We start from the raw sequence: 13049 nt of genomic DNA on the forward strand, positions 1-13049 counted from the left end.
GGCACAAAGACTCATAAGCACACAGAAATGCCCACTTCTAAAAGTTGCATTTCTAAAATAGTAATGACAAATCCGCTTTCACCAATAAGCAGGATATATCACTAATATTCCAAACATACCAAATATGGTCACACTACCCCTCTCATGTCAGAAATTACCACTGAAGCACATATCAGGGAATCCCCAATGCAAACCTATGAGAGGGCAGCCTCACAGCAGTGAGAAACAAAATAGGTTGTTTGTCACTACTAGGACATGCCACACAGTTAAGGCACATGTCCTACCTTTTACCTTCACAGCACCATGCCCTTAGTACTATCTAGGGCCTACCTTAGAGGTGACTTGTATGTAGTAAAAGGGGAGCGTCAGATGTGGCAACCACTTTACATGCCACGTCACTGCAGCAGTAAACTGCGTGCACAGACCCTGCCGCAGCAGAGGCCTGAGACAAGTTTGAAATGCTGCTTTGGTGGGTGTGCAAGCAGCGCTGCAAGCCCACTAGTAGCATTTCATTTTAAGGCCCTTGGTATAAGGGATACCACTGTATAAATGACTTACAGGTAATGTAATATGCCAAACAGGTGTAGGCTAATCTCACCAAGTTTACAATGAGGATCACGTGCACTTTAGCACTCATCAGCAGTAGTCAAAAAACCAACAAAAACAGGTCAGAAAAAATATAGGAGGAATTCAAAATGTTCTAGGATGATCCAGCAAAAAGGGCCCAGTCCAACAGTACTCCTTAAAAAAAGTAGGAGCGCTGGTAAGAACATATGCGGGCGATCACCAATAGGCATCACACCTATTCGATGGGCCGGCATTTTGATACCAAGCACAACAGTAATATGGAACTTCTGAGAATTTTATTGTTTGAATCAAGTACAAAAGGATGAAAGAGGTGGCGATAGAACCAAAAAGTTAAGGGTCCTAGAGTCAAGGTACATTTTAGAACTACGTACCAAGTTATCAAATGGACTCAACAATGAGGAAGAACTGTGGGTATACATAGGTTGAGATTGCACATGTGGGACAGATGACATGGTATTTTATAGGAAGTGGTTCGATGAATATTTTCTAAGTTTGGAGTTCTTTTGCAAAACATAGTTTAGTGTAAAGATGGGGTGCGTCAATAATCATGGGACACAAATCATAAAATGTAAGATTCGTCCACATAGCCAGAATGGGGTAAAGATGATAAACAGTGACTACAGTTCTCATTGCCCACATTTACAATTAATCCAGCGGTAATTTCACGGTAATTTCTTACTGCAAAACCTCAGTTAAGGTTCTCTGACCCTTTATTCATTAGTCAAATATCAATCCGGTTACAGAATTGAAAATAGGAAAAATAGAATTAATACAGAACATATTACAGACTAAATACAAGACAGTCCATAAAGGAAGGGAATGAGGCATCAAATGTCAGTCAGAATTCTTTAAAGAGTTCAGGAAAATATAATTCAAGAGTGAGTTTTTCATGGCTAATCAATAATTAATAATTGGCTAAAATCTTCCATAAAGAGAAATAAATGCATAAGACAAATAAATCTTTTCAAATTTAGTTAGTTAGTGAATTGAGGTTTTGGTTTTCTGAACATGTTGATCATCTATGGACTTCACGCGTTCTTCTTTGTGATCTGACCGTCCTCTTCTTTCGAATGTCTGTGACGATGTCTGAAAGGTACGGGAGGAACGTGTATCAGTATCTTGATACCTGTCAGAATTTTTCAAATTATCCTTATACCTGATGTTATACCTCCTGTCAGAAGGCTCCTTTTGAGAAGACCTACCTCGGGATTGAGTACGTTTCTCTTTTGAATATTGTTTGTTATTTTCCCACTACTTTTTAGAAGATGTAGGATTGTGTTTAATAGAGTTCTTTTCAGGACCCTCAGACAGTTGTGGTTTAACTGTGTAATTCTATTAATTCTTGTATTTGATTGAGTAATTCCTTATTTGACATTGCTTCAATGGCAGGATGAGGTATGTAGCCGGCTAAAATCGGCCATGTTGCTCCTGGTCTGCCTAGTGGACTGAGCCTGGTTATGTGCTTCTAATGTTTTAGGGCGCCTTTAAACCAGAGCTGATGCTCCTGGTATGTGAGTGGAATTTCAATATCCTCAAAGGGAATGTATTCCTCAGGTGGTTCATCTTCTTTGAAGAAGGGAAACACATGTGTTACTGGATATGATTCTGGGAATGTAATCCACGAATAGAATACCTCTGTCTGAAATGATTCATGTGCCTCTATCACAAAAACTGCTCTACCACCTCTTGGTGTTAGGCCATGTTTTTGTTTTATAAGTTTTAGAGTGATGGATCTCCTTAAATTTGGTGGGATGTGTATAACACCCACATCGGTATCATTTAAAGCGGTAGTATTAAAAGCTGTTGCGACTGGATCAGTCATAGCCGTATTATTATCCCCGTTTTGGGACATTGTTTTTGAAAATTATAGAGCAAGTTTCAAGGAAATAAAGATAAGGTGCACAATATTTTGGAATACTGTATCCTTCAACGTTGAACAAACCAAGCAGCTAATACATAGGATTCTCGTCTTACTCAGCTATGGCGGATATTATCCTAACATGAGATTGTATTCCCAGGCAGCCATTTTATGGTGGGCCCAAAAACAAAGCAAGCACAAAAGAGTATTAATTTATTAAATAAAAACCATTATGTTTACCTCCCCCATACTAGTACCCTGTATTAGTTATTACCTAGCAAAAGCTATTAGTTTAAAGCAGCTTTTCTATTATTTGTGCACATCATGCAAAAATTTGCAATGTACAACATAGCATTAACATACTCTAGTGCAAATTTTCAAAGAGCAAACAATTAATACATACTCATAGCAACATGCTCTAATGTTTTAGATAGCTTTTCATCCGAAATGCGTTTGCCCCACATGAGGTGTTGGTGCATGGTTGATTAATTAATACACATTATAAAAAGATGTGTTATGAACTGAATATGTATTGTCTAAATATGGAATAAAGCCAAAGTCTCTTGAGACGGGAACAGGGAGTGTAGATCTTATCTTCAAAGCTAAAGCGGAAACTGAAATCACGAGTTTTCTGCACTGCAAAAAGACATGTTATTTCAGCACAATTATGTGCTACTTTAAAATTTCAAACAAAAAACATTTTCTAAATTAAATGTACATTCTATAGTGAGGTTAAATCTAAACTAAACACATGTTTACCACCCTTGTTTTATCAATTGAGCATGGTTTTAAATGAAAGCATTTCAGACTGAAAGCATTTTGACTAGGCCTCATTTCATGTCTTTCACTGCATGCACCAAAAGTGGCACTTTTAAAAAGCATTTGACTAGGCCTCATTTCATGCTTCATGTGCCATGTGTTTTCACTTGCACCAAAATCTGCGTGCCATTTTAAATGCAGTCTGTCTGAAATACAAAAATAAAGCAAGACCTGAATCCAGATGAAATCTGAGCCACATAACTATCAATCATGTTATGTTGTCTAATAATCAAGGTGTAGCATTGGCAAGGAAATTGATAAGGCTAGGTATCTGGAAGAAGAAATATGAGTAGCCATTGGCCATTCAGGGCATAATAATGTGATGTAACATCCTGTAAAATAGTTTGATGCTGAATAAAATGTTAGGAGGAAAGGAGCAGCCACTGCCCGTTCAGGGTGCAAGAACGGGATGTTTTCAGATGCAAACCTGATCATGAGTTAGTTGCATATAACAGATATGGGGTATGGGCACAATTGTGACGTTATATAAACACGTGAGAACACACTGCCCATTCCAGGCTCAATTGTCAATGTGTAATGTTTTATCATGTGGCAAAAACATAAAGAGTTTTTAAGGATCCTACCCAACACAATTTATTGTATGATTAAATACTCAGAGAGTTCAGATATGTGACAACATGATGAATTGTGAAAAAATCAATGCATCATTGGTTATGCTTGATTATGCAAGGCAAAATGTGTTTGAACATTTTAGATGTTAAGTCTATGTTCCAAAATGGCCACCACAAAAACAGTATGATCAATGCTGTGAGTAAATCTTTTTCTATATTTACAATTTGTTGAACCACCAATTAAATGAAAGTTTATTTAAATGTTGCAATGATGTCGGTTGCACTGACATTGAGAAAAGCGACGTAGCCGAAACACGTCTGTTCAGTGCGTTATCGTTTGGCAATAAGCATATTGTAGAAAATTCCGAGAGTGCGCTTGAATCATTCTGACCATGATCAAGCTATGGACAGTTGAGCAGATATATATATATATATTATCTACTGGCGGTCGCCAGTAGATAGTTATAGTTAGGACCGTGTTTCCGTAGGAAATCTCAAAATTCTATTTTGAATAACTTTGGCACCGGTTGACGAATCCTCGCGAAATTTTCAAAACTAATGGGGCGCGCCGCTCAGCTCCTACCCTGAAAGTCTCGAGGGGATTCGTCAAGCGGGGGCCGAGAAAAAAGGGGGGTCCCAAAACACGTTTTCCCCATGCATTTTCCCATAGGACCTTTAGTCGAAGGTACAGCCCGAACGGCTGAACAGAATTACTTGAAATTTGGCAAAGAGGTAGTCCTCAGATCAGGGATGTGCGTTTTGCATATATGGAGTCAATCTGTTCAGTAGTTCCTGAGAAAATTGCAGTTAAAGTACATAAATATCTATAGCCGCGCACCCTAACGTGCGCAGGCGTAATTCTGATTGGTGGTTACATGTCAGTCAACGAGCGAATCGGTCGAAATCAGGAAGTGTCGGCCGCCATTTTGTTTGTTTTGAGTGCGAGAGTGAAAAAGGAAGGTGGCGAACGTGAAAAGGGGACAGGGTAGAGAGTTCCTGACCCCCTAGCCTTTGTCAGGGGGTCCCTGAAGGACCCCGAAGGCAGATAAAAACCTTTTATTTTTTTTTTTTTAAATCGCGGGGGCGCCATTAAAAAAAAATGTTAAAAAATGTTTAATACGTAGTTTATTGTAACATAAATATATAAAAGATATAATAATAAATACATAACTTAGCATTTAAAAAACCGTACAAATTCACTGAAAAAACCAAAGGTTTCACACACGTTATAGTTAGGAATTAGCATTTAAAAAACCTTGCAAATTCACTTAAAAAACCATAGGTTTCAAACATGTTATAGTTAGGTGGACATTTCACTCGTAAAAAACCAATGAAATTCCCCCGTTATAGTTAGTTGAGATAACTATAACTCGCGCGACCGCCACTCTATCACAAGGATGATGTCATGAGTGATGCCACTGACCATGTCATGAGTGATGTAATATGTGACGTCATGAGCAGAGGATTGCGGGCGCGCGAGTTCTAGTTATCTCAACTAAGTATAACGGGGGAATTTCATTGGTTTTTTACGAGTGAAATGTCCACCTAACTATAACATGTGTGAAACCTATGTTTTTTTAAGTGAATATATATATATATGTGTGTGTGATTGTGTACATTTATATGTGCATATATACATACGTGTGTGTGTGTGTGTGTGTGTGTGCATGTATACATCTTCAGTTAAATGTGTCTTGCATTCATTTGATGAAAATCTTAATGTTTTAAATCCTGTTAGTCACAAGTCCATGATGGCTAGTGTGCAGCTGTATCTGAAATTGTTTGAGTTCAAAGCCACACAATAGTAAATTGTATAATAAAATGTTTATTTTTTTCTCCAGAAAAATGAAAAAATTGATTCGGTATATTAAATCAAAGAGGCAAAGCTACCTAGACAAGGAAGAGAACATGAAAAAGAAACAACAGTATGAAATGGACTATGACTTGGAACCTTTTGCTGGTTTGACTCCTGAATACATGGAAATGAGTGAGTGAGTTTTAAAGTTGTTAGCAATCAGTCAACATCATGCTCATAATGGGAGGTTGAATGTCATGGTCTGTTGGGTAATACAATGTACATGTTTAGGTGTGGCATAAAAAAGAGGTGTTCTCAATTGTTGATAGAGCACTATCTGATGTTTTTAAGATAAAGGATTAATTTCTGCTCCAAATGTTACAGCCACACATGTGAACTACATATAAGCCTCTTGTAAGAGCAGCCAACGTTAGAGAGATTGGAATGGTCTTCTACATTCTAGGCACAAGAATGAGAATAAACTTTCTACTGCAAAGTCATCAAAATTTAATGGTCATTAGTAGACCTTGGCTCATACGAAAACATACGAGGGGTTATATTGGACTAGCAGAGAGGCAGTTCTAGGGAGGGCAATGCTAGGAAGCTTTCTAGGAGGACAGTTGTTTGTAAGATCAGGCTAGCCTAGAAAGCATAAATTGGGGCCAAATTGTATTAGATGTGGGAGGCAACATTTTGTTTGACAAAGGGTGGAAAAATTCTTGAACTGTCTTTGTATGGGAACTGTGGATCTGATCTACGGAGTGCTCAGTGAACATATTAAAAAACTTTAAAGATTGAATTTAACATCTAAGTATTCAGTGGATTGATTCCCTTCCCCCTCCCATTGGCCTGGGACTTTCAATCGTTAGTTTAATGTTTGTCACAATGCACCTAGAATATGGGGACACCATATCCGAAGCTACTGTACTTGAAGAAAAGATTGTACATACCACCACTGCTGTGATGCTGATAAAAGACAGACTTCCAGCCTTCACATTCTCCCCTGGCTTCTAGCACGGCTAGGCATCACGTATAGGTTGGTCAATGGGCCAGTGCTTACCAGGGTAATCTGGCATGCTAACCGTAGTCATGCAGCTTTAGTATAACACTTATTGCCTGTGCCCAAGACATGCCATCCGATACTGTGTAGAGTACCATTATCGGACTCCGTACCAAGAACATGAAACTCTCTGCAAATGATAGATGTGCCTCAAATCTCTATCAGTTCAAGCACTTTTAGAAGTCTGACTATTCCTGAAATTTACTTTGCTTTTATATTTCCAGGTTTTTTTTTTTCTGTGAGTCTTTTGTCACTGATTTTGTAACTTTAAGTAAAGTATTTAGAATCAACTCAGATGGAACAAATTTTTATAAAATTACTTAAATACTAAATATTTTCCCATCCAGATAATTATCTTAGAGCAGGATCTTGCTCCTAGCTTAGCAACTACTGACAAAAGCTGCTGAAGGTTGTATCACATGTATGTTTGTTTTCAAGAGCTCCCTCCTGCTTTCTACTTTCTTTTATGTATGACTTTATTTTGTGTTTTTACAGAAACTTCTGTAGATAATTGATCACAGGTAGGGAAGGAAGGAATGTCATCAGGAAAGACAGGTTCCCAATTTACTATTGACTGACTGAGGCACAGCTTAGGTGCTTAGTACTCTTGTCTTTGTGCATTTACTCTATAGGGTCAGGTTGTGTGGTTACACAAAGATACTCCTGGTGGTTTTCTGCACAGATCATTGGTGTCTGTTGCTCTCCACACTGGACAGGAGCATTTCTCCATCTGCTGGTCACTGATGTTGGCTCAATGTTGCTCCAAATAGATATCCCAGTTAGAGGTTTTCTAACATACTGTTAATTGAAACATACTGTTAATTGACTAAAAGTGTGCACTTTTTAGATAGTTTGCAACTGTCATACATAGATGATGTGCTTAAATGGTGCTAAAATGGGTTTAGAACCAGGTATTATTTGGTAAATGTATCTCAAGCTGCTGCTCAACCTACAGCCTGCTGATTTGACAAGTCTTGGCAAAGCCAGTAGGTCTTGTCTTTAAAAGGCTTTGCGATTGCGTACATTTCAACACAGACGTGCACATGGCTAGCAATCTTGGAAAAAACAAACAGAATAAAGTGTATGGGGTCCCCAAGTATGCTGTGGAAAGATACTAGTCATTCAGCCAGGACACTGGGGAACCCAAATGCTCCTGAGCAGAACAAAACACAAGAGTAGGGAAAAGAGCCGCACCCAACATAAGCAAACAGCTGCAATTGACAACTACGCCAAACAATCATGAGCAAGGAGTTCACCCAAAGACCACTCTAATGTTATGTATTGAAAACAGTAGATCTATCTATAGCCTCCACTTTAGGTAGACCTTTGGTGAAGTGGTGGAAGGTATTCCACGATTTAACAGCTAGTCAGACAGTAGTGAGGTGGACTCAGGGTCTGATTCACAAACTGCAGTTTGTAGTATGTGAAGTAGTACTAAAGTAGGACTGCATAGTTAATACACACTGCAATTCACAAACCTATGAGTGTAAATCTCTGGCTCTCCTACCTTTTGTAAATCTTTGAAAATTAACCATTTAGTAGCAAATGTGGGATGGACTGGGGGAGTGGCTGGAATATGGGTAATAACTACTACTGAATGGGAGGAGTTTAGAGGGGGCTAACAAGGGGTTTAGGAAGGGAAAGACCCCCTGCCAAAGAGTAAGCTCATTGCTATTCACAAACCACAATTCTAAAGTTAGTACAGCTACAGTAAAAAGGACCCAAACAGTAGTAAATGTACTCCAGCTCATATCTGCAGTACACCCAGTGCCACACACGGACAAACACTAAGATTGCAGCAACCTCATTTAGAAAATAATAGAGGCAGGGACTTTATATCGAACATATAGTAAATAATGTTAAAATACATTAGTATTTTGACTTTTTAAACATATATATATAAACGGATAACCCACAAGAGGTGAGCGCACTTAGCCCATTCAAACCTACTTCGAATTTCTACCCACAGACACCTGTGGATGCAATTGACATCTTCTCGGACAATGTCAATAGAGATATACTGGAACTGAGGATGAAGGACAAACCCCCATGTAAATGGAACTTACCATTCAAACAGAGAAAGGCTAAAAAGGATCTGAATAGTGACAGAACGATCATAGTAAAGCCATCGGATAAGGGGGGCGATATAGTCCTGCAAAGGAGGGAGAACGTCTGCAATGAGGCATTGAGACAGCTAGAAAATGGAGCAAAATACACCAAAGTGACTGAAATACAATATACAATGAGCATACAATCATTTGGAAGTATGATAATGAATTGGTTTCAGAAGGGGATTCTATCCACAGAGGAATATTTTTTCTTACAGAATAAACACCCGAGAATCCCGTCATTTTACCAGCTACCGAAGATCCACAAAAATGCAACTTGACCACCAGGATGTCCCATAGTCTCCTCAATCAGAGGCTTAACAGAGAATTTGTCGCGATATGTGGACCACTTCCTATTCCCCTTTGTACTACAGTGGTCTTCGTATACACGGGGCAGATAGAGGGGATCAAATGGGAATCTGATTTTGTGATGGTCACTCTTGATGTTTCCAGTTTATATACTAGCATAAGGCACACAGATGGTCTGGAAGCAGTAAGATTCTTCCTGAGGGAAAGGCCCCTAAAACTCTTGGAACACAGTAAAATGCTGGAAGAATGTATCTCTTTTTTTTTAAACAATAACATCTTTCTTTTCCAGGAGCAGAGGTACAGACAAATACTGGGCACGGCAATGGGCACCTGCTTCGCCCCCAGTTATGCAAACTTGTTCGTTGGCTGGTGGGAGAAGCGGGTGGCCTGGGCTGATACAGTGGAAGAGTGGGTGGATCATATTGTGTGTTGGAGGCGGTACATTAATGACCTCTTCATAATGTGGAGAGAGTCCATGGAATCTGCCAAACAGTATGTCTCCAGTCTTAATGAGAACAATTTGAACCTAGAGTTCACGGGAGAAGTGAGCACCACACAAGTTACCTTCTTGGATCTAAAAGTCTTTGTGAGCGAATATAGATTGAATACAGCCCTATATAGAAAGGAGACAGTGGGCAACTCAGTCCTTCATGGGACTAGTAGTCACCCACGCAACTTGATCCAAAGTATCCCCTATGGGGAACTCTTGAGGGTCAAGAGGAATAGCTCAAGGCCAGAAGACTTCTTAAAAGCAGCTGATCGGAGCCTTGGTCGCATAGAGTGAGGGACTACCCACAGCAAACGTTACAGGCAGCTCATCTCAAGGCACTAAGCATAAATAGGACTGATCTGATGCAAGGTGCAGGAAAATGTAAAAACAATGTGGAGACCAACAATTTTAGGATGATTACCAAGTATTCCCATGCAGCAAGTGATGTAAGGGCAATCATGAACAAGAATTGGTGTATTGTTAAATCTGATGCCATCATTGGGAGAGATCTACCCGAGAGGCCAGGCATTACATTCAAAAGATTGAGGTCCATAAAAGATCACTTAGTGGAAAGTCACCTGGGGACAGTGAAGCAACAACAGGGTTTGGGGGACCTACATGGCTCCTTTCCCTGTGGAAAATGCAGGGTGTGTGCCACTAGCAAGAGGGTCACTTCATATGTAGTACCTGGGATGAAAACAGCAAGGAAGATTACAAAATGTATGACATGCAGTACCAGGTTTGTGGTATATTACTTAACCTGTCCGTGCAACCTCAGATACATGCGGAGCACCATTAACCAGGTGAAAATTAGGGTCCTGGAACATCAGAGGGCCATTGCCAGCAACGATACAAATTATCCGGTTTCGTGGCATTTAGCTAGCCACCACATGAGAGATAGAATGTTGCTACAGTACTTTTGCCACGACCATGTCCCCAGGGATGCCAGAGGAAGGGACATGGAAAAAAGACTTAGGAGGCTAGAATCAAGATTTATTATAGACCTGCAAATTTCCAGGGAGCCTGAACAGTGTGGAGGAACTTGCTGTGCACTTAGGGACCTAACTGCTCCACCAGAACTATTTGGGCTAGTTGAGGATCCAGTGAAGGGACTTTAAAGGGTTGACATCCTATATAACAAGTATATGCCCATTCAGGGCGAGATAACAACACTGCACAGCGTGGCCAGCATGAGACTTGGGTGCGCAATTCCACTTAGGTTCAACAGATGGGATACCATCAATTTTGATAATAATAGCAATGCATATGCCCATTGAGGGCGATATCAAACGCTTAGGTCTGTCTGTTGATAAAGGATCGTACAGAGTGCAGTCAGTGAAACGAATTAACTGTGCGCCATACAAGAAGCATGTGTGTATATATACATGGAGATTCTGCCGTATATGTGTATAATGTAAGTAGTGTACATAGGATGCATTATGATTACTCTATTTGAATTTTGTTTCAATTTTGAAACATGAATTGTTATATGAACAATGTATTTGGACTATTATTATTGTTTAAGAGAGTATTAATCATGTCCCGTAACATGTTCCAAGATGGCGCCCATAGAAGTGTTATAATCAGCTTATCCGTTTTCAGAATGAAGACATAATCATGTGTTTAAAAGTAGCCAAGACAACGGGGCCGTCGACATTGACAAAGGCAGGATTTTCAAAATGCGTTTGTTAGTATATTAATTTCGCCAATAAATCATTAAAAACTATTTGAGTAACGTGACTGCTGGTATATGTATACGTTTAATTTAATGTTTAGAAAATTATATATAAGTACAAAATAAATATTTTCTGATAAAATATATTATATTAATTTAATAAATGTAACTTTCATTCTAAAAATACATTACTTCAATGGATAGCATTTTGTAATTTTTATGACAACAAGTGATAAAGACCTTTTTTTAATTTAGGTAGGGTTTTTAAATAAATCTTTAAAAAAATGTTTTCTAATTTACAATATTTAAAATAAATATTTATTTCAAAATTAAGTGAATAGCCCTGTAGCATTATTTTTTAAAACAAATTCCATGTTTAAACTAGATATATGAAATTAATTTACATTAATATTTAGTATAAAAATATTGTAACTATTTTTTTAAAATTTAAAAACGTTTAAGATTTTGCCTGTACTGTAGCTTAGGGAGATCTCTGGCACGGTGGTAGAGAACTCTGCCTCCATGTGCAATGTTACTAGTAGTAACTTTTCCCTATTAGCTTAATTTTGAAAGATTTGAATGAAGTATTATGGATGGGGGTGGTGTAGCTATGATAATGATAAATAGGTATATATGCTAGATTTGGAAGGCAGGTGGAAAATAAAGTGGGCTCAAACCATGTCTGGTTTAGCAGTGCTAGGTCAGCAGTTTTGAGGTTTTGTGTAAACATAAGGCCCATTGTGTGCTCAGCCGTGTGTGCAGGGTCGCATACCACTTTGTTGAAACCTATGTCTTGTAAATTGTTAAGGAAATTGATATCGCGTTTCGCTTGCGGAAAAAAAGTCCTTTATGATGATGCATTTGTTTGCTTCGGTCTGTAGCTGAAAGAAAGTTCAAGCAATTCATCTAGGAAGATAGGGTTGCATTCGGAACAGCAGTAGATATCTGCTGTGTTGAAAGAGTAGGAGAAGTTAACCGTGCAGTAGGACACTATGCACGCGGAAACCTAGTGTCACAAATTTGTGAAAAATGAAAGCTTGGTAGGGGCTAGCAGTACATTTATCCATCACTTCCTAGCTCTGCTCTTCGGAAGAGTTTGTGGTCAGGAAGAAGAACATCATTGATGGAAGGGATATCTTGTTTCCAAACCATGTTCTTATAGGAAGTGATTATGCCAAGGGTAGTATGGTTAGCTTGGAACAACCATATACTCATCAATCCAAGTTTAAGTTCAACGAGGAGCCTTTAGGTGTGAAGAGACATATCATTTAGACAGAGTTACTGTGGGGTGTTCAAAAATGGGGGGGCTGGTTAGGGGTGAAGAAGCTGGATGGATAATAGGTGGAAGCATGCCTGAGGTTGCAGGACACAGCACTAGGAAGTTAGTAGGTATAGATTTGACCTTGAAAGAGTGAGTGAAAGAGTGAGTGAGGCTTGGTGTTGTACAGTTGTGATAGGCCATGGTGTTGCCGTAGGCAAATCAGATGGTAAGTGGCAGAGGAATTGGTCTGACGGGCCGGAGCACAGTGGGTGTGGATCTAACATTATTCCATTCTGAGTTTTTTAAGACTGTGACAGAGCTCTTCGAAGGCCTATTGTTGTCTTGGATAATCATGGTGACAGACATTCAAATAGTCAGGGTAGTGACACAATACAAGAAATTGTGATATTCAGAACATTGTGCCTACAACTAGGAGGTCACAATATGAGAATGGAGGGAAGGGCAAATAATAGAGATTATTGTTCTGAAGAAGAAATGGATGCATTAAACAGTT

The 13049-nt window shown here is 39.0% G+C and overlaps 1 protein-coding gene across 4 annotated transcripts in view; it reads left to right on the top strand.

The window, feature by feature from the left end:
• The window catches only part of ANO1 (anoctamin 1), an 852930-nt gene that overhangs the window by 787693 nt on the left and 52188 nt on the right, over positions 1-13049 (top strand). For all 4 annotated transcript variants that reach the window (XM_085643533.1, XM_085643534.1, XM_085643535.1 and 1 more), the window contains one exon: positions 5679-5824. In XM_085643533.1, the coding sequence (XP_085499659.1) occupies positions 5679-5824 (146 nt within the window). The remainder of the gene's footprint in view (positions 1-5678; positions 5825-13049) is intronic.

This window comes from Triturus cristatus, chromosome 3_1 (genome assembly GCF_964204655.1).
Source record: "Triturus cristatus chromosome 3_1, aTriCri1.1, whole genome shotgun sequence".
Classification (NCBI taxonomy): Eukaryota; Metazoa; Chordata; class Amphibia; order Caudata; family Salamandridae; genus Triturus; species Triturus cristatus.